The following is a 27,937-nucleotide window of genomic DNA, read 5'->3' as shown; positions in this document are numbered from 1 at the left end:
CTGGCGCAGACCATGCTGAGTGGAAACCAGAGACACCCCCACCCGGATGCATGACCTTTCCCTAAATCTTAATGGATCTGACAGTAAAAATGTGGTAGAAGGGTAAAAGAAAAATTTGAAAGATTTTTTTCTTTATTTGCCTATAGAAATTGCCTCAGTTTGTTTTAATGTGGAATATCCAGGGCAAGTTAGATATGACTGATGTATAAGGTAGGTTGGAAATCATGAAACAAATTACAAAGTTTTGGAGTGTTTTAAGAATTTTAATTCAGCTCACGAACACTAGGTGTCTAGGCTCTAGGAGTCTAGGAGTTAAATGTCTTACAGAAAAATTCTTAGATCATAGGGAAACATCAATATTATATATTGAGGGCACCAAAATAAATAAAAGATGAACAATCTATTCAAGTAAATAGAAAAACTAGTATCATATATGTATATATACATGTATATGTATTTGTTAAAATGAGAGGATAGGCAGTTGAGGCAGGGTATAAATATATAAATAAAATAAGGAACTAAATAAAGGTGAAAAACATAATGTGCTATATAGGATTACAGAAAGAAACTTTTCTCTTTGTGAAGAATTTTCCTTCATACTTCTCCAGTGTTGAGTGGGCATACACATAATCCTTGCTGTATATAATTACTAAATATTGCAAATTAGTGAATGAGGAAGGAAACTAACATAAAACTTAAAGTAACAGAAACCAAAACAAGACCTATAGAATAAATGATAATTTTAAAATATATTTGTAAGCTTTAACAGAAAAAGAATGACCTAGATGACCAAAAGGAAAGTTCATTTTTGAAGTTGTTTTATAGGTGTGACACCTTCTCTTATGCAGCACTTCAATATTTTCAGTGGTAAAGCCCGTACTCTTAGGACTTACAAAGACTTGCAACTAGTGAGTTTTAAGTATTTCTGTTAACATTATTTCCAGGTTAACTCTTGACCCATTTGCCTCTACCATCAAGCAGTGAGTATCATGGGTGTCACTAAATCTAATTCATTTTTTTTATCATCAGCTTGTAGTACATAATAGGTACATAATAATATTTGTCAAGTGAGTACTTGACTGAAATGAAAAAAGAAAACATATGAAAATCATCCAAAAGAAAAAAAAAAAAAACAAAGGAAAAGTAGTGTTCAAGGTGATGCTGTCTCCAGACTCCCTCCCTTTCAGCAGAGTGTTTCGCTAGCTGTGGTTTAGTTCTTTTTATGTTACAGGAGCCTCTAAGCAATAGTTAACAGATTCAGGACTTGAAAGGCCATTTGGGATTGGCATGTAATACTTTCTCAAGACAAAACTGCACATAAGTGAAGAAAAAAAGAGATGTGAGGAAGCCCTCACAGGAATAAAGAAGGTTCTGCATTTTACACCATATTCCTCATAGGGAATGAAGGATGTCAATTCATGTATTAGTGACGTGTATTCAAACTTTTACAGTATTGTATTATTTTGCTTTTATGCTGAAGATGGAGACATTGACTTGATGTCTTCAAGGTATTGAATTAGTATGAATTTTATGTGATTCTAGAGAAATTGCTAAGATATTGAAAATTACAAACATTTTTGCCAAATAAATCTTATGATCATATAAAGGTTAGCTATTAGTGCTCATTTGTAGGGTGTTTATTTATTTATTCTTTTTTGACTTTTTGCAGAGTTTTTGAGCCCTAATCTAGCAGGGAAAACAATAATATTCTTGATGTTGTCCTTGACCAAGGCAGCTGTCTGGATAAGACAACTGCATGGTCTTCATTTCTGTGGCAATATGGAAATTTTTGGTTATCTCAGGTTTTCTTTAGTACATATGAAAGTATCTAAATCATGCTCTCTCAGAGAAGGTATAGGAATAGAAAGAAATGGCGAGTGTATTGTGAAAACTGCAACCCATATCTCTGTCCGGGGAAGCTGTTTAGCAGAGATAATTTTAAGTTCAAAGAAAATGATTCATTCAAATTAGTTGCATTTCACTATTGTTCATATATCTAAAGTGTAAGAATCACATTTAATACTGTTTCTTTCTTAACAATTTAGACTTAAATTTCTTCTCTTTCTTCCATATACTCTTTTACCCTTTCCCCATAAAGTCAGAGCTTGTTTCCATGTTAGCTTTATCTCTCAAAAAAATATTTCTTTGAAATTACTCAAGAAATTTATAATACTTTGTACGTCTTTCAACTTCAATCTGTAACAATACTCAAGAAATTTATACTGTGTACATCTTTCAGCTTGAATATGTAACAAAAAGATTTGTTTCCTTAATAACTTTACGTGTGTGTAACTAATTCTGACATCAGTACAACTGTCATATGATAATTTCAGTAAATGTTTGGGGACCAGTAAGGGTATGCTAGGCCTCTGGGAACCCCAGTGGTACCAAATGGAGTCATTACCTATCATCCAAATGTCAGTAATTAATTGGACATTAACTCATGATGTATATTGTTCACACATTTTCCTGCCAAAAATGTTATCTAATCTAGATAATAGGGATATTGTTGTTTTGATGATTCCTGGTAGTATTCCTATAATTCTTCAAACCAATTTTAATGTCCCTTTTTTAGTTTTATGTTTTTAAATTCTATAACTGTGAGCCTTTGTAAATAGGAGAATTTTCAGCTTAAGACAAATTATTATCCAGAGAAAATTCAATTATGCAATTTAGCATTTGATTTAAACAATTTTGAAAATGTTTGGATAGCCTTGATAAGTATTTTCAGGGCTAGACCAACCCAAAGGTCATTTTATTGACTAGTATCATATAATCCAACAAATACTTTCCTATAAAAAATTTTGAATTCAAATAGTGATAACAGCAATATGTAATATCCTTGAATCTTAATTTCCATGGAGTCCCTAAAATCAGTGACTAGGATTTTCATTTCTTCCCATTACTAAAGATCACATTTAGACACAAAGAATTTATATTCATTAAACATATCCCAAGTACATCTATTTAAATTACTGTCTTAAATATTCATAAGTTTCTGCAGCTTTATAACCTTAAGAGAGTATTCTTTCTCCTCATTTGATTTATAATCTCTGATGGTTCTCAAGCTGCTAATTCTATTCAGTTCTTTACTTTCAACTTACATTTAAGGAACAAATAAATTATTTGTTGCTTGGCATTCATAAAATGTTGCTTAATTTGATAGGTGTAGAATCTTTTAGTTGTATTAAGTTGGTAAGTTATTTAGCCATAAAAGTGATCCATGCAGTCTGACTTCATATATTATGATAGTTCATTAAGTCACTACTGAAAAATTAAGTAAAATCTGTATTCAGGATAGTTTACTTTGAATATCTTTTAACCCTAATTTTATTGCCATTTGTTTAAGCCTCGTAAATAGAAGTAATACAGATTTAAAATGAGTAAGGACTACTTGGGAAATAAAGGAGAGACTATTTCTCAATACTAAGACCATTGCATGTTAGTACTTGAAAGTGGGTATATCTTTGTTATACTTCTTATAACTAAGACAAGATAGCATTTGATACAAGATTGTTATATCATTATATTATGTTTATATTTGGTGAGACAACATAGAGAAGGCACTACAGGCCTGGGTTAGTAAAGCTGGAGTGCATTTCCTGGCTTGAACCCTTATCAGCAACGTAACTGTAGACCATTAATTTCCTGAGCCACAATTTCCCTAGCCATCAGAATTAGAGCTAAATATGTTAATTTAGGCTGATTAAGCCTACTCACTTGAAATAACATTTTAATTACTCGCTTAATGCATATGAAAGCAGATTACTATTAATTAAAAGGTACGTATATACATTTCCTTTCATATATGAACTCTAGAGCATATTAAAAGTAGATGACAAGAATCAGATCGAATAAGTAAGCATGTTGGCCCTCACTCCTAAAATGCCTCCTTCACAGAATAACATCTCCTGCCATTTTAAGATAATAACTGACTACTTGTATTGAGAGCATCATTAATACTAAAATGTGTCCTTAAAAAGTTTAATGCAGCAACAAATTTTACCTCCATTATTTAATTTTTAGTGGTGTTTTAATACCATTAGAATCTCCCTTTGAGCTTTCAACATTTTAACTTTGACACAAATGCAATGGCTTTTCCTGCCTATTTCAACCTAGATTTGACCAATAAAATATTAGTTGGATTTCCTTCTACACAGTTTTTCCTTTCTGATTTATAGAGCTTATAAATATGAATGAAAGCTTCTTCAGAATTAATATACTTGGAATCCTAGCCACACCTCTTTTTTTGTCTGATTGTAAAAGTCCAACACCTTTATTTATACAGCATTTTCACAGAAAAAAAATCAGCCTTTAAAATAAATCAAAACAACATGCAGAAAGAGAACACATATATTTTTATGTAGTTTAAGTATCTTTTTTTCATGGATAAATAATTACTTTGGTAACTCATTGAGGAGATACAAAATATGAATGTAGGTCTTTGATTTTTTTATTTGCAATCTTACTTTCTTTTATTGTGTCTGAATACTCATATGTATACAAAAATATGCACAAAATACACACCCATTTTTTCCTGAATGAATAAATGATTGCATATTTTCTAAACTCTAGTCATTGATGTTATCTGACAATTGAATAAAGACCAGTGGTCATAACTTTAAAGAATAGTTCCTGCTTACCGAAAGCATGGATTTTTACATTGCAGTATAAATATTGTATATGTTGACTGAATGAGTGAAACAGCATGGATTATATACATTTCAGTTTTGATATGCTTAATTTCAAACACTCTGGATTTTCTTTCTATATTTCATTTTTTTCCATATTCTTTCTATAATTTATATCATGAGATTACTAAATCTGTTTCTGTACAAATCCATTTTTTAAGATGGTGTCCCAAGATCATTTACAAAATCAAAATTAGAATAGTTAACATTTGCAGTCTAATTGGACAGAATTGAAAGTTATAATGTATTCATGTATATATTCAAGAGTCAAATATTTACCTACCACCAATTTTTATTTTTATTTTTTTCGAATTACCTAGTGCTGTAGGTGTCATACTGAATGTAAAAGAGAAAAGTCTACTGTTCTCATTGATCTTACACTCTAGTGGAGGCAAAAATGTTATAATAAGAAATAACACTGTAAAGAAATATAAGTGTAAATTTGCTATTCTAATCCATGCTATGAAGCACAATACATAGTGCAATGTTCAGAGAGAACACAGAAGGCTTCTTGAAGGAAATGATGTTTGAAATATGAAAAATGGAAACAAATTAGTCAAGGAAGTTAGAGAAGAGCATTTCAGACAGAGCAGAATTTACAAAAAGTATTTTGATAGGATTTTTAATACATTCCCATGATTTCTATAAATGACTAAATATTTTTTATAATAAAAAATAAATTGCAAACATAAACACAGAGGTATATTAATATCTAAAATGTATTATTTTTGTTCTGTTGGTATAAATGTGACTGCTTTAGTATTTTTAATAATTTTTTTTGGTGTTTATCTATATATTATTACAAATCAACAATTTAATTTCAGCTATTTGTTCTGGACTGAATGGGGACAGATGCCCTGCATTGGGAAGGCTCGCTTAGATGGCTCAGAGAAGGTTGTCCTTGTAAGCATGGGAGTAGCATGGCCGAATGGTATCTCCATCGACTATGAGGTCTGTCGAATTTATTTTTTAAGCATTTAAAGTGTGTTTACTACCAACTTGCATTAGTCCACTCTTAATGTTCTCTTATTTTCTTAATAAAACACATAATCAAAACCAGCTTGTAATACTACTTTTCAATCCATCTTTAGGAAAATACATTGTACTGGTGTGACGCTCGAACAGACAGGATAGAAAGAATCGACCTTGAGACAGGAGGAAATCGTGAGATGGTGCTGTCAGGGGGCAATGTGGATATGTTTTCAGTTTCAGTCTTTGGGGCTTACATCTACTGGTCTGACAGGTAATTTATTTTTTCATAAGTGTTTGAGTCTCAAAATGTTATTTCAGTCCCAGTTGCTTTACCTTTGCAGGATTAGCCATTCCTTAGCAAGGTCACAAAAAAGATCTCTCCAAGCCATGTAATTTCCCAGGGAGGCAGGCACTCTTTCGATTCCAAGCTCAGGAGTTTCAATGACAGAGTGAAGTTGGTTTATTTCCCTTCTGCTGGGCCATCTGTTTCTTCAGTTTAAATAACTGGCTTGATTTGAATTAGTTAAAGATTGCTGATCATGTATGTTCAACTTTATCGCAGAGCACATGCCAACGGATCCATCAGAAGAGGCCCCAAGAATGATGCCACAGAAACCGTAACCATGAGAACAGGTCTTGGAGTCAACCTGAAGGAGGTTAAAATCTTTAACCGAGTAAGAGAGAAAGGTCAGCATTCATATAATAAATGCAGTTTATGTTATTTCTTGCCTTTTCTTTAAATAACATTTATCAAACTTAAATTAGGGATTAATTCTTTTATGACTCTAAAACCTCAAAACTCTATTTTTTATACATCTAACTTTCTACAAAAATCCAATAATGGCCAATGAAATGAATATATAATAGTTCATATCTAGATATATTTGCCTAGGACCATAAAAGAATACGAACATATTACATAACTGGAACATCTTCAGTGTAGTTTTGGGCTAAGTAATATAGAAAATCTTGATTAAATTAAAAAAATATATATACATGTATATATACATACACACAACAAAAATTATAAATCACAATTAGGATATTAGGGAGTAAAAACGAGACAATATGTTTGTTTGGATTATATCTTACTATACAGTGACTATAGCTCCAGAAGGGTGTTTTGGTGTGAAATATGTTCAAAGTCATCACTTCCTTAAAATATATATTTTGAAACTAATGTGACAGTGATTTGGATTTTTTAAAATTAATTACCTCCATTAAAATTACAATTGGAGTAAATTATAATTAATTTCCTTGACACTTAACACATGTAAAATAATTTTGGATTCATAGAGGAGAATTAGCCTGAAGAGAAATCATGATAGCATATCACATCTTCCTTCAAAACTACAGTAAAAAACTTCTAATGTCCAGTATGCTTTGAAGGTTAGGTACATTGAAGTCATCAGTCTTTCTGATATTTTTTGTATTTTTATAGAAAGATTTTAAAACAGTGCATGTTTTCTTCATGAATTTAGTTCATGTTTTGAGTGAATAAGTTACTGTGCCAAAGATTATAGTACATAAAACCTATTGTCATATGTTTGAAACTTCAAAAAAGAGTTGTACCCTTAACTGGCTGATTCAGGGAAAATTTTAATGCTCTTGTTTGGATAGTGAGGGAAATGGAAGAATGTGATATTTTAAATGAGAAATCCAAGATTTTAAACTGGTGTGATTTAAAAATTAATATTTCACTCGTTTGATATTTTTTACCAAGTCTAGAAATTAAGATAAGAAACCAGGATATTCAACATTAAATATTCAACATTTCTGTAAGAAAAGAAACATTTGAAAATAAAAGAAAAACTACAGATGTGTGTGTGTATCTTTATCTTCTTCTCCTCCTCAGGGACCAATGTTTGTGCCAAGGACAATGGTGGATGTCAGCAACTCTGTCTTTACCGGGGAAATTCCCGGAGAACTTGCACTTGTGCCCATGGATATTTGGCAGAGGATGGAGTTACTTGCCTAAGACATGAAGGCTATTTGCTATATTCCGGGAGAACAATATTAAAAAGTATACATCTTTCTGATGAAAACAATTTAAATTCACCAATAAGGCCATATGAGAATCCACATTATTTCAAGAATGTCATAGCCTTGGCTTTTGATTATAACCAAAGAAGAAAAGGCACCAACCGGATCTTTTATAGCGATGCACACTTTGGAAACATACAGCTTATTAAAGATAACTGGGAAGACAGACAAATAATTGTTGAAAGTAAGTACAACAATTTTTTTAAATAATTTGGTAGAAATGAGCTTCATTTGGATGGGTAAAGAAATTACAGTGGTAATTGCATGTAGCAATTACAGTTTCTTAGAGTTTGTATTCAAGAATAAATACAGCTATATTATCTGGACCCCCAAAGTCAAAGAAGCAATTAACTGCTAGCATGTGAAGAATGCAAATTATGATTATTAGCTTCTAATATTGGAACTTTCAATTTGTTCCTTTATAATGTTTCTTATAAATAAGTATATTAAAATTCATGGAAAATAATTTTTCAATATAAAGCTATACTAATTTTATTTTCTTTCAGTGGGTATAATTATGTATTTAAGAATATCCTACTTAATTATATTCAGTGAGTAGTATTTTCTCAAACTCAGAGACTTTATTTTTATATATAGAGAGCAATCTTGATAGGAAAACATTATCAGAAATTTAATCTAATATTTTAAAATATTTTATAGGACATAATCAACAAACATAATTTTGTATGGATTCTCCATATAATACAGAGAAATTTCTCTCCTATCAGCCAACTTTTAAAAGGATTTTCTTTATACTCTTCATATAACTTCTTTCTTTTCTCTATCTCTATGTGATTTCCATATATCATCCACTTTTCCAATTTCACTATGTTGAGGTCAGTCTTTTTCATTACTTTTTAAATTGCAAAATGATATATAAATTTATTTTAAATATTCAAGTAATACGATTTTAAAAATAAAATTTCTGCCTCTCACTGCATCCATACCATTAATTTAACCTTGATTGACAGCTGTTATGCCTACGTAATTTTCTTTATGTATGTGTGTCATTTGTAATTACAAAAATGGAATGATCTTATGTGCATTATTCAGCTGCTTTTTTTTCACTTGCCAAATATCTTGAAAAGCTTTTATTTCAGTACCTAAGACTCTGTCCTATTCTTTTGAAAGCCTATACCTAACTCCATACTAAAGGTAAACTATTTCATTTAACCATTTTATTAGTTATAAGCATTTAGGTTGTTTCTGGTATCTCATCATTACCTACAATATCCCAATGAACATTTGTGCATATAAATATGTTTATTCATACATGTGAATATATTTCATTATAGCAGAATCCTAGAAACAGAATTGCAAAGTCAGTCAGTGTTTATTTTTTTATAGCTGGTCAAATTTCAATCCAAAAAGACTATATCAGTTTGTGTTTTCAATGTTCTATGAAACGGCCTATTTTCTCACACTCTTGCTAACAGTGATTTTATAATTTTTATTAGCTTTTTACTATCTAATACATAAACAAGCCAAGTTATGTTAAAATATGTTTACCTAATGCCTAGTGAAATGAAACATCTACTTGTATATTTGCTCATATAAAAAAATGTATATTTTAGGTCAACCTTCATATTGTACATTGCCATCTCATGCTGTGCTTACCACTGTTCATTTTGTTCTTTCAACATTTAATCTCCTTCACAATTCTCTTTGCCTATTCAAATCCTACTCAACTTTTCCAAATTAGTTCAAGCATAGTGTAACTCCAGGGGGAAAATCCCAGGGCAAAATACCTTTGAAACTGAAATCATTCCAAGGGAGAAATAAAATGGGAGAAACCCATTTATTTCTTGCAAGCAGTCCACTTCAGCTCCGCTGTGTCTCTAGCGACCTGGCTGCAGAAGAAGAGGCCCCACCCAACCTCTCCAGTCTAGATAAGCCCTTGCTCACCCTTGTGATTACCTATTGATATGGAGATAAACTACTTCTCTCCACTCCTTGGAAATACCTATTGATATCGAGATGTACTAAGGCCAGGTGAGGGATTCTGGAAATATTGCAATTTTGATAATCTACCTCCTTTCTTTATTCTCTATATTACCATGCTTACTGATAACTTTGTCCCAATTTGTGTATTTCTGAATATGCCATTTTAACTCGTGTGTGTTTGTGTGAAAATGCAACTGTAACTGCACCAGTCACAGAGTTCATATATATCTGAGATTTGTTGTTTTCTGGCTATATCTCTTGGAAGCTTATATTACAATACTCTTTGGTCCTCCATTTTCCTAGATGGATAATAATTCAGAGTTGGAAGTGCTCACATTGTATCCACAGTATATTAATAAACATTCATTTTTCTGTGCTCTAGATTGTTTGTGTTCAGGCATCCTTGATGTAAACATGAATATGTGTTCCAGAGATCTTTAGAAACCACAGATTAAGAAGAACACTGCAAGGAAACAAACACTGAAATTCAGTAGAAGCCACAAGATACTAAAGGCCAGGAGAATTAAAAATCAGCTGAGAGAAGGGTGGAAGATGCTGCTGAGCTAAATTTAGGATATTTAAAGGATAAATAGGAATCTGTTAGTTACTTGGGGCAAGCAGAGGAGGAAAAGTGGAGAAAGAGTAATTCTAGACCTGTGGTCTAAAGTGTGGTTCTCTGGGGTATCCCCAATACATGTTCAAGGAGTCTAAGAGAGCAAATTCATTTCCTAATAATACTAGATAATTGCTCATTTTTTTCTGTGTTGACATTTGTACAAATGGTCCCATAACTGTGGTGACTGAATTGCTGGCAACTTACACTAACCAAGAGAGTGGCACTAAACTATAATAATACTCATTGTATTTTTCATGGCCACTTCATAGCAGAGAAAAAGAAAATCAGATACACTTAAAAATTTCCTTGAAGAGAGGAAAATATTTTCATGTTATTAAATCTTGATCTTTAGGTACACATCTCTTTAATATTTTGTGTGATAAAATACACATAAGACACTTCTGATGCATTCTGAGGTACAGTGGTTGCCTGAAGGAAAGCATGTATTTGTGTGATTATTTGGGTTCCTGCTCCTCTTATACAGTATCAGTTTTACCAGAAAGAATGAGAAACAGGCACACTATAGTTATTCAAACCTCCATGTATGGCAGACGTTTTCTAAAGAATGAATATAATGAGCCTGTCACAAGGAAAATGACCTGCAGTGTTTATTGCAAATAACAAAAATCAAGCTTTCAAGTAAAATTCAAATTTTGGAAGGCTGGTGTCCAGCACAGTAAGCTTGATAGCTTCCCAATACTCAAAAGGATTTTCTAATGAGGTGGGTGGTGATATTACTGATGGGATTTTTTTGGTTGTTGCATAATGAAATGTGTCAAAGTTTGGAAGATATGCATAACTTTAGAGGGAACCAATATTTTCCAAATGACATGATACAATCATGCATGGGTAAATGATCCATTCAAAGTGCAAGATAGACCAGTGAATTTTAATGTAATGTAGAGTATGAGAGTTCATCACTATGGTTTCTGATTCTACTCTGAAGCTAACCTTTAAGTAAGTACCACTTGTCCTGTGCTGGTTTGGTAAGAAAATGTCCAGAATTATCTAAAACAGCTATTAAAACACTCCTCCCTCTTTCATCATCATTGCTGTGTGAGGCTTGATTTTCTTCACATACTTCAGCTAAAACAGCCTAACAAACAGAATAAAGAAATAGAGGTGAGAACCCGGCTACCTTCTAGTAATACAGGCACTGAACAAATTCGTAAAATTATAAAATAATGTTCTCTTCTCATTAACAAAAATACATCTTTCTTCTTAGATGTTTTTTATATTAATATGCAATCAATCAGTTTTTGTTATTTTAAAAGAAATTGATAGATTATTAAAACAAATGTTTTCAGTTTCAATTTATAATATAGTAAATAGCTATAGACATGACTCACATATACAAAATTTCACTGGAGTCCTCAATAATATTTAAGAGTGTGAAAATTCTCAGATCAAAAAGATTGTGAACTACTATCCTAGACTAAGGGGTCAGAAAATTGATAATATGAAGACATGAGAAAGCACAGCATATATAAGGAGTCACATATTATTTGATATGATTAGAACATGGGTTGTAAAGAATGAATTAAAAATGAAAGTGGAGCCCCAGGTACAGCTCCAGTATTGAAAGGTTTGATCTGCCAAAACAAGAAACATTAAAAAAAAAAGTTTTATTGAGATATAATTTACATACCATACAATTAACCCATTAAAAATGTACAACTCAGTAGTTTTTAGTATGTTACATTATTGACTTTTTAAATAAGTAAATATATACATTTATAAATACATAAACATTTATAAATGAATATACATAAAACACAAAATCGCCATTTTAGCTATTTTTAATTTTATAATTCAGTGTCACTAGTTATGTTCACAATATTTTGCGACCATTACAGTTATATATATACAAACATTTTGATCAGTTCAAACAAAAATTCTGTTTAGTCAGTTACTCCCCATTCCCTCTCCCTACAGCCCTGGCGATATTAACTCTACTTTATTTCCCTATGAATTTTCCTATTGTAGGTATGTCATGTAAGTGGCATCATGCAATATTTCTCCTTTGGTGTATCACTTATTCACTTAGCATAAAGTGTTCAAGGTCCACCCATACTGTAACATGTATCAGAAGTTCATTCCCCTTTTAATGACTAAATAATATTCTATTGCATGTATATACCACCGTTGTTTATCGATTCATCTGTTTGTGAACACTTGGGTTGCTTCTTCCTTTTGGCTACTGTGAAAATGTTGTAGTGAACCTTGCTGTAATATCCAAGATGAGTAGTTTTTGTTCTATTCAGTAAATGAAGGGAAAAGGACAGTGTTGTACAGGATATATATATATATATATAATAGGATTTTTGTTTCATGAAGCTCATTCTCGCCATGCTATGTTTGATAAAGTTTAAGGGCCATCTCTGAAGATAGATGCCATAGGAGTGTGTTGCAATATTACAGATATTGTTTTCATTGTGGTAAATTAAATTGAGAACATATTAACTGAAGCATAAATACAACCAAACCATTCTAATACTATCCAAAATCAAAGCAAGTAAAACCAATATTTCATTAGAGGCTATAGATGTTAACTCACATATATAGGGAAGAAACGAAACATAATAGCTGAGAGTACGAAATCAGTCATGTTGGGATTCAAATTCTAGTTTGCTGTTTATTTCTTGTGTGATACCTACAAAATGAAAAACCCACTCTAAAGTTTTTGTGAATATTTTATGATAAAGGGTATGTAAAGAACTTACAAATAAGCATGGTTTTATTTAATTTAAAACTTTGTTACTGTATTTGGCACATATTTGTGTATTATTTAGTATAATTATTTTTGTCCTAAATTATTTTTGGAATATGCATTAGAGTTGTTAAAAAATCAAATAATTACAGTAATTACAGATATGAGGGTAGTCTATTAAGGCTGAACAGGAATTTAAAAATTAATTAAGATTAGTTGACATTGATAATTTACATGAATTTTTCTAAATACTCTCCTTACCACTCCCCACCCCAGCCAAGAAGTTGCTACTTTAACTGTTGCAATCCTCTCTTGAAGTTTTGAAGGGGAATTCAGTTCGATTTGTCAGACCAAAAAAAAAAAACACAGGAAACAACAAACAACATAAAAAAAAAACCGGTGCCTCCTCAAACCCCAAGATGAGTTATTGGAACACAAAGAACTATAAGTAAGATGTAAAATTCATTTTACCTTGATATTTTGTTTTAATGTATCTGGAATAATACATTTATTTTGTTACAACTTTTTACCAGTTACCAAAAAATAAAAAATAAATTTGTGGAAATGTGATGAAATGTTTAAATATATCAGAGAGTTATAAATGCCTTTTACAAATCAGCTTCAGACTTAGATTCTTCATATATCCGAATATGGGGAAAGTATAAGATGAAGACTCTCGCTCATATCCTCCTAATTCATGAAGAATGAATTTTTCAGGCTGAGGTTTAAAAGTTAGGATAACAAGAGCCACCAATACAATTAAATATATTAATTTCTTATCATGTGCCATAGATTATTAGATATGGACAAATAAAGATTGAAAAGGTCTCATTTCTAAGCTCTGAAAATTCCAAGAATGGAGAGAGGAAAATGCCATGGTTCACTTTTCATGTAAAAAGTGCTAAACCTCTGACCAAGACAATGTTGAAAATTTACACTTTGAGGCTATCTCTGGCTGTAGAAAAAATAGCAGCCATTGATAAACTACTTAAAAAATGAAAATCAAGAAGAGATTGCTAATTTCAATAAAGAAGATAAAAATTTCCTTTTCAAAATAACTGTAACAGAAATAAAAAGCAATGAGAATAACTGACAGCACACTTCTGACTCCCTAGAATATGGATCCTACAGCAAAATTGGAACTAAAAAGAGCTCACTTAAACCAGGGACAGGGGTGTGGCTGCCCCACAGGGAAAAGAGGCTGGAATAAAGCTGGGCCATATGTTGCCTGGGTTTAGAGACTAGGTTTAGAGGTTTCAAGACTACAGAAATAGCCATGTGACCAGCCCTGAACTAGTCTTTGCAAGTTCTCATATGCCCTGTAGAACAAAAACCCAAGTGAATCATGAAAGACAGGGCTGCAGGTTATGGGCTGGAGGCAAGATAAAGACAACTGCATACCACCCAACTCAAAGGAGTTAAGTGCTGGAGGAGATGTTAAAAATAAAAACTTGATTACTCATAGAAAGCCTGTAAATTCAATTCCTAAAATATGTGGATTCTTAGGAAAGAAACCTAAGAGGTAAAAGAAACCACCAATGAGGAGATAAATGAAAATGAAAGTAATAGAACAATCTGAAAGGAGACTGAGTTTTAGGGGCAGTTCATCCAAGAGGTGGGCAGTTCATCCAAAAGGAAGACATACCTGTAAAAAGAAGAAGATATATTAAAACTCAAGAGCCCAAAATTGTGTAAGTAAAAAGTAACTTAATTAAAATGAAAATAACTGAAAATCTTGGAAATCAAAAGTATGGTCATTATAATAAAACTTAAAAAGAAATTCCAATTGATAGAATAAAGTTTATGCTGGGCTACTCAAAGTGAGGATGCACACAGAGATGCTAATTAACTAATAGGGAATTAATGAGTATAATAGAGATAAAACAGGAAAAATATGAGAGCAGTTGTGAAACTTGGAGGATAAGTTGGTAGGTTTAACATGTTTATTTCAAGTAGATATTGACAAATGGCAAAGAAGAGGGGGGAGGGCAGAAAAGTAACATTCAAATAGATAATGATGGAATGTATTTAAAATAAAGAAAGAAATGGATCATTAGATTGAAAATGTATTCTGAGTGCTGAGAAGAGTAATAAAATTAAGTCAGCCATCCAAGTGAACCTTAAGAGAATCATAAAAAGAGAAAACTTTAAGATGCTTACAGAGGGAAAAGACAGCTTATCTAAGAACAATTGGATTTAAGCAGACTTCTCATCAGCAACATTAGTAGTATCTCCCCCTGTCAAATAAAGATATCATTCTATAATTAACTAAGCTTTATTTAAAATGAGGGGAAATACTGTGGCATCTTACTACACTGATGGACAGTGACTGCAATGGGGTATGGAGGGGGGGCTCGATAATAAGGGTGAATAACCACATTGTTTTTCTTGTAAAACCTTCATAAGAGTGTATATCAATGATACCTTAATAAGAAGAAGGGAGGAAGGAAAGAAGAAAGGAAGGAAGAAAGGAAGAAGGGGAAATTTTTCTTTTTACATTGTGATTTTATAGGTATCATTCTGTTTTAAAAAACAATAAAACAATACCTTTATAAGACTTATTCTGATGATTTGTTTTAGCTAACCAGAGGATAATTTTTTTAAAGCAAGCATTGCTAAAATTAATGTTAAATGATAGTTCTACATTCAATATCCAATTAAGATATAATTAAACAAAAGTACTATTAAACTAGCAATAAAAACAAAGGATGTACAAGACCTCAATGGAGAAAATTACAAAATGTTAGTGGACATAGGGACTCATGACTGAGTAATATTCCATTGTCAATATGTACCACATCTTCTTTATCCATTCATCTATCAATGGACACTTAAGTTGCTTCAATATCTTGGCTATTGTAAATAATGCATATCTTTCCAAATCAGTAATTTGTCTTCTTTGGGTAAAGTCCCAGAAGTGAAATTATTGGATCACATGATATTTCTATTTTCAGTTTCTTGAGAAACCTCCATACTGCCTTGTATATTGGCTGCACCAATTTACATTTTCACCAGCAGTATATGAAGTCTCCCTTGCCACATCCTTGCCGACATTTGTTATTTCTTGTCTTTTGAATAGTAGTCATTCTGCCTGGTGTGAAGTAGTAACTCGTTGTGGTTTTGATTTGCATTTCCCTGATGATTAGTGATGTTGAGTATCTTGTCATGTGTCTGTTGGCCATCTGTGTATGTTCCTTGGAAAAATGTCTGTTCAGATCCTCTGTCTCTTTTTAATCATATTATTTGGTTTTCTTCATGTTGAGTTATATGAGTTTAAATTGCATTAGCAATACTTGTTGAATGACATGGTACTTGCTACCTATCTTCCTCTCTTTTTTACTTATTTATGGACATTGACCTTTATCCCTCTGATGCTTGATATTTTCAATAAATGGTAACAAGATGTAATTCTCATATTTTTGGTCAAAATTCAAAATTGAAATGAAGAGCTTCATAATACTTTTAGACTACCTTTTCAAGACCACTAGTGGCGATATGCCTCAACTTTAAATTAGATTTCACTGGAAATGTCTTTCTTTTTCTTTAAATGAGCTAGTTCTATATCCTTTTATTAGTACCTAAAAATATATTTGATTATGTTAAATTGTCTTTTTGCAATTTCAAAGGTAAAAATGTCAGCTTTTAAAATATATATTCTGAAATTTTGCCTGGTAAATATCATAACTCCATTCTCAGAATTTTAACTATTCAATTTTTCAGATTTCATACAGAAACAACATTTATTTATTGTATATTTATTATCTAAAGCAATTTTCAGATTACCTATTTAGATACTTACAAACTATCGGAAAGTATAATGGAACATTTTTTTATTAGATATTGAAATTACTAAGATAAGAAAAGGATAAAAGCTGAGGATAGGGAGTCAGCAATTGGTAATGGAAGGGACAATTTTTTTATGGTGAAAGAAAAAGAAAGGGAAACATAGTGATTATGGAGAGCAGAATCTAGAGTGAGTCATAATTAGTTTGAAGGAAAAGAGAACATGAACTCTCCCCCTCATTAGGTTGCAGGCTATAAATTAATGTTCAATATGGCTCCCAGGAATTCAAAATTTCTTACCATACTGAAGTCTCTTGCAGAAGATGCCCTAACCTGTGGCAGGTGATGGGGAGGAAACAACTTTTCCTCTTTCCTCCTAGGTTATAGTTAGTGAAATGCAAATTAGACTAACACAAAAAAAGTTTACAGGAGAAAAGGCATACAATATTTATATTAATTTTTATGTGTACAAAAGGTCTTCATAGAAAAGAAGAGTGAAAACCCAAAGAGGAAATTAGACACAAGGGCTTATATACCATTTTAACAAAGGTAATGAGTTGCAGAGACATGGCTACATAAAGAAAAGGGATTTGGGTTTCCAGGAGTGTGGTAAATTGTAGAAAGGTAAATGGAAGATAAGGTTTATTTAATAAGGTGTTGTTTATGCAGACTGATTACAGTGCTATCTCCATCTCCAATAATAACTACTGTTGTTATCTTCATTATATGAGAGAGAGGACACCTTCACAAAGAGAAATTTATAGCCTTTTTTTAAGGTGGAAAAGAGACCTTTACCTGCATCCGCTGTTTCTCAATTGCCTTCAGCCAAAAGTAATCCTTATGACAAAGTGGCATTTGGATGGCATACTCTGATCCTCTTCACAGGCATGATTGTCACCGGTCTCTTACTCAACAACATTAACCCAGACCAGATCCTTAGAGGGCAATGACATTCCTGAACGAGCGACACTAGAACCCCAAGCAGAGACTACTTAATATGAGGAGCAGAAAAACTCATGAGGAACGTTATGTTAGAGAAAAAATAAAAAGAACTCTGACTCATGAACATTCTACTACGGTTCTGCAAGGTCTGTATGAGGTGTGGTCCAGGGGGAAAACCGATAGGGGAACGCAAGAATCTTCAGTCATCACTATGAGGATTATCTTTGGACTCAGAGCTTCCCAGATACTCATAAATGTGTCATAATAGCTGACAGCAATAGAAGGAGTAAAAGGCAATACGGGCAAATACTAGCACTGCTATGTTGAGCATCACAGCCTTAACAAGACAGGAGGCTGAAAAGTTTGGCAAAGATGCTCAGGCTCAGGGGACTCCCCAGCAGATCATGATAGTCTGACAAGAAACTTCTGGATCATATCCATGTGGAAGGTAGCCTATGTTTATTATAAAACTTGAACTCTACTAGCAACATATGGTGGGCTCTAAACTTGTTATAGTTAATGAGTCTGATTAGAAAAGGAGAGAAGGTTGGATGGGGGACTGGCAAACCAATGCATCTCTCATAGTACAGAGAAGTTAGGGGGTTTCTAGGAGGACTTGGGGAATAGCAGTGATTCTGATATGTGTTAGTGTCCCAATATTGTATCACTGCTGAACAAAGTCTCAGTAGGTAAGGGTGGCAACAGATTACTAATCCCTGATTGTTTATTTCTATATTAAATATCAGTTTAAATTTAATTACAATTATTTGTTTTTAAAATCCCTAGTCTAAAGGTTGAAAGATTTGTTTATATCAATTAGCTTTGACTGCATGACAAACCATCCCAGAATTCAATATCTTAAAACATATGCTTACTTATCCCACTATTTTATGGGTTGGATGATAGCTCTGGGGTGTGTCAGCTCTTCAGATATCTGGCCAGCTGGCAGATCAGATGGTAGGTGGATGATGAAGGATGACCTCCCTCATATGTCTAGCAGTTGGCATGCTGTGTACTGGCTTACTGGGCTACAGGTCTCTCATTGTCCAACAGGCGAGCTTGGGATGGATTCAGGGTTCCAAGAAAGAGCTGTTCCCAATATTCAAACATTTTACAAAGCATATGTGCTGTCTCACTGGACAGTGTTACATGGCCAAGTCCAGTTTCAGGGGATGTAAAAATAGATTGACATTAAAGGTGCTGTAAAGGTGCTGCACATGTACAAGAAGGGGAAAAAGTTGCAACTTCTATAATCAACATAGTTATATAAATGATTATTAGTTTATTTCCAGAATTTCCTGAACAATACATTAAACCTATTTGAAACTCATTTGAAAACTATTAATGTTACAGAAAATACTGGAAAACCTGGACTGGATCACTGACGGAAGAACCAAATGGCACTTGGAGGTCTTGGAGTTTTGAGGTTTATTTTACACCCGCAGGCCCAGAGGGGAGCAATCTCCCAAGGTCTGAGCCCTGAGCACAAGCAAGGGGAGCAATTTATGTAATTTTGATATGTGGTATTTCGCCATGCGTAGGGCAAAAGGGGAGCCTGGAGGAGGGGACGAGGGAGCCAGCAGTGCTTTCCCAACTGGAGGAAAAAGGCAGTTTGCTGACCTTGACGGCTGTGTTGAATATTATGCTTACCACTGCTCCCTCTGATGCCCCTTTAAACACTTTGTTTTAGGGGGCATCATCTTTTTGGTTTACGATAGGGTTATAATCGCTTATTTCTGATCTAGGATTTTTTTTCCTTGTGACTTTTTTGTTAAAGACCTGAGTACTTTGTGAAGAACACAAATGATGATGTTTTTATGCATTATAGGTTGAAATGAGTCCTTCAGACTCTTGATAAGCCTGTGCTTAACAAAAAATGTTCAGTTTATTTTAGTCTGAATTTATTTTTATGCAGCTGAGCATTACACTCAGGCTGGTTCATTTGAGTGTGAGAGGACAGGTGCTAAAGGTGTAGGGCCATTGAGGGCAGCTCCCTTGGGTGATGACCATGCACTTTATAACTTTTGTACAGTTAAACATGATAGAAAGGTACTTTGGAAATGCAGGCTGAGACTTGAGTTCAGCTAGGATAGACAGGGAAGCACAGCAAAACAACTTACGATTACCCAATAGGCAATAGAAAGGGCAACCTTTTGAGCAACAGTTTAGTCAGAAGGGGCAGCAGCAGCGAGTTTAATGCGCAGGTCTGGTGAGGACCAGGATTCACAGCGTGCAGATATTCATTAGTAGGGGTAATCATCAGATGCGGAGGTGGAGAGGATCTGGAGGTCTGGCTGGGCTTTCTACTGATGTATTTCTTTGGAGTACGGGCTCTTCTCACTGTGGACTCACGGAATGATGCCTGTAACTTTGGGGCAATAGGAGTAGTTAGAACAACAATGTGGGGCCTAGTCCACTGAGGTTTGAGGGGGTCCCTTTTTCAATTTTTGACTCAGACTGAGTCCTTAGCCTGGAAGGAATGTACTGGGGTCCCTAAGGAGATCAGGGCTCTTTCTATGGTATATTGCTGCAGCTTATTTAGGGTGGTAAGGCTTGGACCTGTTCTCTTACTCTCTTATTTTCTATCTGGTGTAGGTTCCCTGGGAGGCTTCCTAGATATGGGGGAGGGTGTCCATACATTAATTCAAAAGGGGAAAAGCCTTGAGTCCCAGGTGTGCAGTGACCATGCAGGAGAGCCAGGGACAGTAGGTCTGGCCACGGGAAGGCAATTTCTTGGCAAAACTTAGCTAGGATTCCTCTGAAGGTGTGATTTATTTGCTCTAAATTCCCTGAACTTTGTGGCCTGTATTCAGTGTGGAGTTTCCAGGTAGTGTTGAGAGATTTAGTTAATTTGTACTGCATCTGCTACAAAGGCAGGTTAGTATTGCTTTTTGAGGAGGGCTTCTAGTACAGTTTTTTTAGGTGGGTGAGCTGATGGTATTTGCTGCCTAGATGCCTTCCGGTTGCAGTTGGGACAAAGATGTGTCTGGCAGGCAGCAACTATCATTGTTTCTTCTTTTTTTTTTTGGTTTAGGGTGGCTTCTTCAGCCATGTCCCAGTCCTTTTCTTTCTTAGTGTCCTTAGGTGGAGGGGCCTCCACTGGGGGCATTAGGGCCATGATGAGCGAAGGAGCTTTATCTGTTTTTATTGGCCACTTTAGCTGCCTTATCTGCCAGCTGGTTCCCCTGTGTTACAGGGTTGTTTTCCTTTTGGTGTTCTCTGCAGTGCAGAATTGCTACTTTTTCTGGGAGCCAGACAGCCTCGAGGACTTTTAGTATTGTGCCAGCTGAGAGTTGGAGAGGAATTGGTGTCCCTGTATGTTCAAGAGGGACACAACAGTATGGGGGCCTTGACAATTTATTTTTTGTCCCAGAGTAAGTTTATTTGCTTTTTTTAATGAATAGAACTGTGGCTGCCAGTGTCCTGCGGCAGGGTGGCCATCCTGCCTCAATCTGGTTTATTTATTTATTTTTTCTGACAGGTATGCAACTGGCTGCTGCCAGGACCTAACAGTTTATGTGAGAACTTCGAGGGCTATTTTTTTTCATCTATGAAGAGACTGAATGGCTCTTTTGTATCTGGCAGGCCTAGGACTGGTGCCCGTTCTGAAGCAGCCTTTGTTTCCAGGAAGGTGGCTTTTGCCTCTTCTGTCTAGACAGGGGGTTCTCGGTATGGCACCCCTCTTCCAGGAGGCTGTAAGATGGGTTTTGCCATTGCTGAGAATCCGGGAATCCAGATTTTGTAGAACCCAGCAGCCTCCAGGAACTTTCGTTTGCCTTTTTTCATCTGGAGCTGGGGTAAGGAGATAATGACCTTTTTTTCCTTCGGCCCTAGTATCCTTTTTCCCTGGGTGAGGAGGAAGCCCAAGTACCAGACTTACTGTTGGCAGATTTGTGCCCTTTTTTATGAGGCTTGGTATCCTGAGTCTAACAGGAGTTGCAGTAGGGCCTTTGTGCCTTTTGCACAATTTTCCTGGGTGTCACTGACAAGGAGGAGGTCATCTACATACTGCAGGAGGGTGCAGCCAGTGGCTTCCCTTGGAAAGCCAGCAAGGTCTGCAGCCAATGCCTCTCCAAAGAGAGCGGGTGAGTTCTTGAACCCTTGTAGAAGCCGCATTCATGTTAACTGCATCTGCTGCCATATCTGGTTCAGTCCATTTGAAGGCAAACAAGAGCTTGCTTTGGGGGACCAGCCAGAGGCAGAAAAAGGCATCTTTGAAGTCTAGACAAGTGAACCATTTGGCAGACCCTGGGATCTGGCTGAGGAGAGTATACAGATTTGGGACCACTGGGTATAAAGAAACAGTCACTTTGTTAATGGCTCGCAGGGCTTGCACAGGCCAGTGCCCTCCTTCTGGCCTTTTGACTGGTAGAAGCAGGGTGTTCCAGGGCAACTGACACTCGGTTAGAATGCCTGCCTCTTTGAATCTGATCAGGTGTTCCTGGATGCCTGCTCTTGCCTCTTGTGAGAGGGGATACTGCTGCTGTCTTTGTAGCTGGGCCCCTGGAGTCAATTTTACAGTGACAGGGGCTCGGTTATGAGCCAGCCCAGGTGGGTTGTCTTCAGCCCATACTGAGGGGAAAGCAGCTCTGAATTCAGGTGGGCTACTGGAGAGGGTCTGGGCACAGAATAGCCTCCACTCCTCTTCCCTAGGTGTGGTTATTGCCAGTACTAGGGACCCTGGCTCTTCTTGGCCTGGGTTTAATTTGAGGCTGGTGCATCCAGTTGGTTCAAAAGTTATTTGGGCTCCGAGCTTTGAGAGTATGTCTTAGCTGAAGAGGGGAACAGGGCACTCAGGCAGGTAGAGAAACTTAAGTCGGGCCTTGTGGCTTCCAAGTTCACATTGGTGGAATTGGGAGAGTTTTGCCAGACTGCTTATGTCCCAGTGGCTCCAAGAATAGTAGCAGTCTTTTTACTGAAGGGAGTTACAGGGAGGGTGACCACAGAGTGTTCTGCCCCTGTGTCAACCATAAAAGTCATCTGTTGCCCCCCCCTTTCATTCTGACCGTGGTCTCATGGGGGCCAAGCATGAGTGAGCCGGGTGCTTGTCAATCTGAGTCTGTTCCTGCCATACTAATGAGCCTTTCCCTATAAGGCTCCTCCCAGCAGTGACAGGGCTTTGGGGCTTTGCCTCAGTTGGGACATTCGTTCTCCCAATGCCCCTTCTCCTCACAGTAAGCTCACTGGTCCTTGGCTAGGAGCATCCTAGGCTTCCCCCCTATTGGCGGCCAGCTTTTCTCTGCCTTTTGCTTATCTCTCATTCTTTCAGGGCAGCTGCCAGGAAGCTGGCCTTTTTCTTCAATTTTCTTTCAGCCTCTCTGTTGGCATGAACTTCTCTGTTTAGATATACTTTGTTGGAAATTTTAATCAGTGGAGTGATATTTATCCCAGCAAAGCCTTCAAGTTTTTGGAGCTTTTGCCTGATGTCTGCGGCAGCTTGAGCTACGAATGAGGTGTTGACCATTTGTTGACTCCCTGGTGGCTCAGGATTGAAGGGAGTGTAGATGTGATAAGCTTCATGGTCTTTCATAATAATTCTCAGGAGACTCTCCTGGTTGTTGAGGGACTGAAGATAATTTGATCATGTTCATAAGCTTTTTGGTCCTGGCTTTGATTCCCTAGAAGAAGGTGATCTGATATCGGCAGATCTGGTGCTGTCCCTCAAGGGTAGTGAAGTCCCACTCGGGGTGCTCCTCAGGGCCAGCGATTTCAGTCCATGCACCCCAATCAAGGACCCTGGCTGCTTCCTCTCTTCCGTCATGAACAGGGTATAGAGAAGCTGTTGGCAGTCTTTCCAGGTCTGCTGATGGGTTTGAAGAGGGATTTCATGAGATCAACCAGGGCTTGTGGCTTTTCCAACTGGGTGTTGTGTTTTTAATTGAGGAGGTTAGTTGTGGAGAAGGGTTGATACTAAAACATGGACGGGACAGGCTGGATGGTCCCATTTTATTATGCCTTTCAGGCTTCCGTGTCTCTTGTACTGGCATCTGAAGGGTGCCTGCTCCTGGCCAAGGAGTATGAACTCTTTTCTTACTTATTATGATAGTCACTTACTTGCATAGATGCAATGTGACTTTGTCCTGTGGGGTACTGGATATAATTAGAAAAATCAATAGTGCAACCAGGAACCTGGAATGTTACATTTGAGAAACATCTCATTTAATTAGGTATGACAAGCCTGTGTTAAGAAATAGGGATTGGCTTAATTTTAGAGTGAGGGCCCACTCAGATTCCATAGTGCAGGCCATAGAATCACACATTCATTGCAGACTGAATGGCTTCAGCCGCCTTGCACACTGACTCACACACACTCAGACTAGAGTTTAAACATTCCCCCCTGGGAATGTCTACCTGTGAGACGTCTAAGAAGTCTCCGGGAGGTGATCAGGCACTCCTTCCACCCTAATAGGTGGGACTGGCTGGGTCAGGGGCCCTGGGGCCCTACTGGATTTGACATCAGAACCAAGTCTTCACATGCCAAGCCTCCTTGAGTCCGGCAGGAACAGCGGAATGGGGCTGGCCCAGGGTGACCAGGCAGGAGACTGCTGAGAGATCAGGCAGGGTGTGTCTTCTCCGTTGCGATCTCCTGTTCCATCACTGCCCCACTGTTGCCCCAAACTGGCGGCAACAATGGGCCAGTGCAGTTGGGTTTCCGGTCAGGGAACCAAATGTTACGGAAAATACTGGAAAACCTGGACTGGATCATTGACAGAAGAACCAAGTGGCACTCAGAGGTCTTGGAGTTTTGACGTTTATTTTACACCCGCAGGCCCAAAGGGGAGCAATCTCACAAGGTCTGAGCCCTGAGCACAAGCAAGGGGAGCAATTTATGTAATTTTGATATGTGGCATTTCGGCATGTGCAGGGCAAAAGAGGAGCCTGGAGGAGGGGACGAGGGAGCCAGCAGTGCTTTGCCAACTGGAGGAAAATGGTGGTTTGCTGACCTTGGCAGCTGTGTTGAATATTTTCCTTATCATTAAAACTACATTAAACTGACTATTTGAAACTCATTTTCTTTTTTGTTTTATTCATTAGATAATGTTTCTTGACAACCAATAGTGGGCTCTGACAACAATATCTCTCTTTACCTGTGAGCTAGAAATCAATCTTTGTCTGACAATGAAGAAATAAAATGAGATAGGAAAGGATTATCTAGTGGAGAAAAGGTGTAACAAAGCTATGGGAAAGTTAGTGGATTTAATGGCACTAAACTGATTTTGTCACCTCAGAGTATGAATTCTTTCAGATTTAGCTCAAATAATGCTGCATTTCTCTCCCAAGTCCCTTGTGATTAGTTTTGGTCATGCCACTTTAATTGCCCCACATTTCCGTTAAGAAATGTGACTAAAACCTTTTTCTTTTATATAGTTTTGTAGTTTTGACTTGAATGAAGAAGTTGTAAATGGCAACTAAGGGGAAAAAAATCTGTGATGTAGTGTTAGAAGAGACATTTTTCACAGGAAGTAATAAAATAAAGTATATGTATTAGAACTTTCCTTTTGAGAGATTTATGGCATGAATTCAGCTGATGAAATCAATGTACTGTGAATTATAAATAAGTCTTTGAGGGACTAGATGATGAATTCAGAATTCTTAAGAAAACAGTAGAGCACCTGTGGAAATAGGCAAGGACACAAGTGAATCCAAAGTTCCTCTTGAAAGATGATTATAATTAGTAGGAGTGAAGTTGCCTGTTATTGTTTGAAATGGTAAGCTATTTCAATTTCATGAACCCACTAACATGTGTTTAGATTTTTAGGCTTATAATGCAAGAGTAAACAAAGTTTACCAGAAACCATAAAATATTATTTATATAGCTTGCTATTCTGAGATTTTCAGTATAACAGATCTGGTTAAAATGCTGAGAGACCAAATGTTAAAAGAGTTTATACTAAAATAATTATGTGAATATAAGTTCTCTAATACAGAAATCTGTATACAGATATTTCCTTAATTGAGTTTTCATTATATAGATTTAAAACCCACATAAGTAATGATAAATAAAGTATATTCCAAAATTTTTGTACAGTTAGCCTTACTTACAACACCTTCTATAATATAGTATGTGGCTTTGATTATCCCTCTTGTGGAGTAGCAGTTTCAATAATACTCCATGCCATATTAAAAGAATGTTGTCAGCTGTTGCAAACCTCATTAACTTTTTTACATTTCTACAAAGTAGGATTTGCAATGTGTAGTCCTGGGTTTTACTGACATGTTGATAAAGCTAAGTGTTAACCAATATTCTCCTCTAACTGCACACCATGGTTCCCATTTCCTTAGGCAATTTAAACTCAATGTTCTTCCTTCCTCATTTCCTTCCCTCTCATAAAATATTTCTTGACAATGATGACAGCATTCTTATTGATGCCTTAATACACTTATCAATCTTCCCACAATTTTCAATAACATTTTTGACTCTTGTCCTTTGTTTTCACTTTCCACTACACTTTGACAATAGCCTGGATTTGATCATTCCTTCGCACCTCTCTATCTAGAGTCCTTGAATTTAGTGTTCTTCTCTGAACACAATCTGATTACATTGAATCTAGCCTACTATATCCTATTAGCTTGCCTTTTTTTTTACCCACGTTATAATTATTATCCTATACTTTCCACTTCACTCTTAAATTAGTCCTTTGTTGACCACACTCAATTTTTTTAACCAAACCTAGACCAAGAGATAAACCACTTAATGCTGTCCCTATCACTTTCCTAATACTATCAAATGTTCATCTCTGTATGTTCTGTTTCTGACTAGACAAGTGTTGTTCCTACAGAAACTTTCTCACTACTTATGGGCATATTTTCCTTTTTAGAGAGTTCAATCATTATAATGATTCATATTGGGACTTTCATTAGTTATGATAACTCTAAGTCCAAATCTGGTAATTTGTCTCTTTACTAATCAAACAGTGTGAAATCTCAAGACATTTACTGAAAATTTCCTTTAATATTCTTAATTTCACCTCATAATCAACATGCCAAAATTATTGTCCCACATAAAAATCAGAACACCTTCTATTTTCATTGTTAGTAAAATTGTTACCTTTCTTCACAATCAGGATCTAACCTCACAATTATTGTTATTATTTTAACTCCCTGTGCCACCCTATGTCTTTAGTCATTTATTCACCAAGTATTTCTCTTATCCATGTCACCAGTAGAGGCCATGTTTAAATTCCCTTATTGCTGAAAAATTGTTATTCTTCTACTTACTTTCCCTTTTCCTGACTCAAGTTTCTGGAAGTTTCCACATATGCACAGCAATGTTTTCATTGAGTTACTCCCTAAAACACTGATTAACTATTTTCTACATCTCAAATTGTAATTCATTTACCTCCTTTCCAGATCTCAATCTAATTGATCCATATCACCATGGAAAATGGAAAATGTCTACTATGGAAAACTTACCCTTTTCTCCAGTCCTAGTCACAGCCTTTTTGTCTCAAGAACATACCACATTCTTTTCTAAAACTCTGTATTTTTATTTATATTGCTAAACTAGAATGGAAGAGATTTAATGGCCTTTCAACTGGCATGTACTTTTGGGGGATCTTTATAATTCAGCTCAAATCCACCCATACCATTTAAGGGATGAGTATTTTTTTCCTAGAACTCTAGCCCACCGCAATCTCCCTGTTTTGAAAACATTCAGAACTTATCATGGGTGCTTCACATCCCCTTATCGCTTCCTAAGTTATTCTACAGGCTTTTCTTTCTTTCATTTTTGTCTACATGTGCTCTCCAAGGAAATGTAACTTCTTCTAGACAGGGCCCATTGCATAGAGTCTTGTCAACTTCCGTTATAATCTCAAATAGAATTCATTGCTTAATTTACAATAAAATAGATTTATTATGAATTTGCTATGTGTCCACCTTATAATTAGGTTATTAGCAGACTTGTCTTAAAGCTTCATTTGTAAAGTAAAAGCGATTCCTTGACTTATATTGCTTGCCTGGTTGGACTGATATGATTATTGTGAGGAGGGAGTATGGAGACTTGAGCTTCTTTGAGAAAGAATGAGAGGCTTTACAGGATTCTGGTTGAAAGCAGGGATTCTAGAGCCAGGAAATCTGGCTGGAGTCAACCAAGCCCTCCCTCGCTGTTGACCACATACAAGCTGTGTCTTTTGGCAAATTATTCACTCCTTCCTGCCTTTTTATCTTTTAGAAACAAGTATAATGTTAGTAGCAATCTCTGAGGGTTGATGATGCCACGATTAATATGTATTG

General features: G+C 35.7%; 1 protein-coding gene across 6 annotated transcripts in view; it reads left to right on the top strand.

The window, feature by feature from the left end:
- The window catches only part of LRP1B (LDL receptor related protein 1B), a 1,876,014-nt gene that overhangs the window by 1,409,645 nt on the left and 438,432 nt on the right, over window positions 1–27,937 (top strand). For all 6 annotated transcript variants that reach the window (XM_073241389.1, XM_073241391.1, XM_073241392.1 and 3 more), the window contains exons 38-41: window positions 5,516–5,642; window positions 5,783–5,934; window positions 6,226–6,350; window positions 7,519–7,890. In XM_073241389.1, coding sequence (XP_073097490.1) covers window positions 5,516–5,642; window positions 5,783–5,934; window positions 6,226–6,350; window positions 7,519–7,890 — 776 coding nt within the window. The remainder of the gene's footprint in view (window positions 1–5,515; window positions 5,643–5,782; window positions 5,935–6,225; window positions 6,351–7,518; window positions 7,891–27,937) is intronic.

The sequence above is a fragment of the Manis javanica genome, chromosome 7 (genome assembly GCF_040802235.1).
Source record: "Manis javanica isolate MJ-LG chromosome 7, MJ_LKY, whole genome shotgun sequence".
Lineage (NCBI taxonomy): Eukaryota > Metazoa > Chordata > Mammalia > Pholidota > Manidae > Manis > Manis javanica.
Note: the sequence above shows the minus strand (reverse complement) of the source record. Positions and strands in the feature narration are given on the sequence as shown.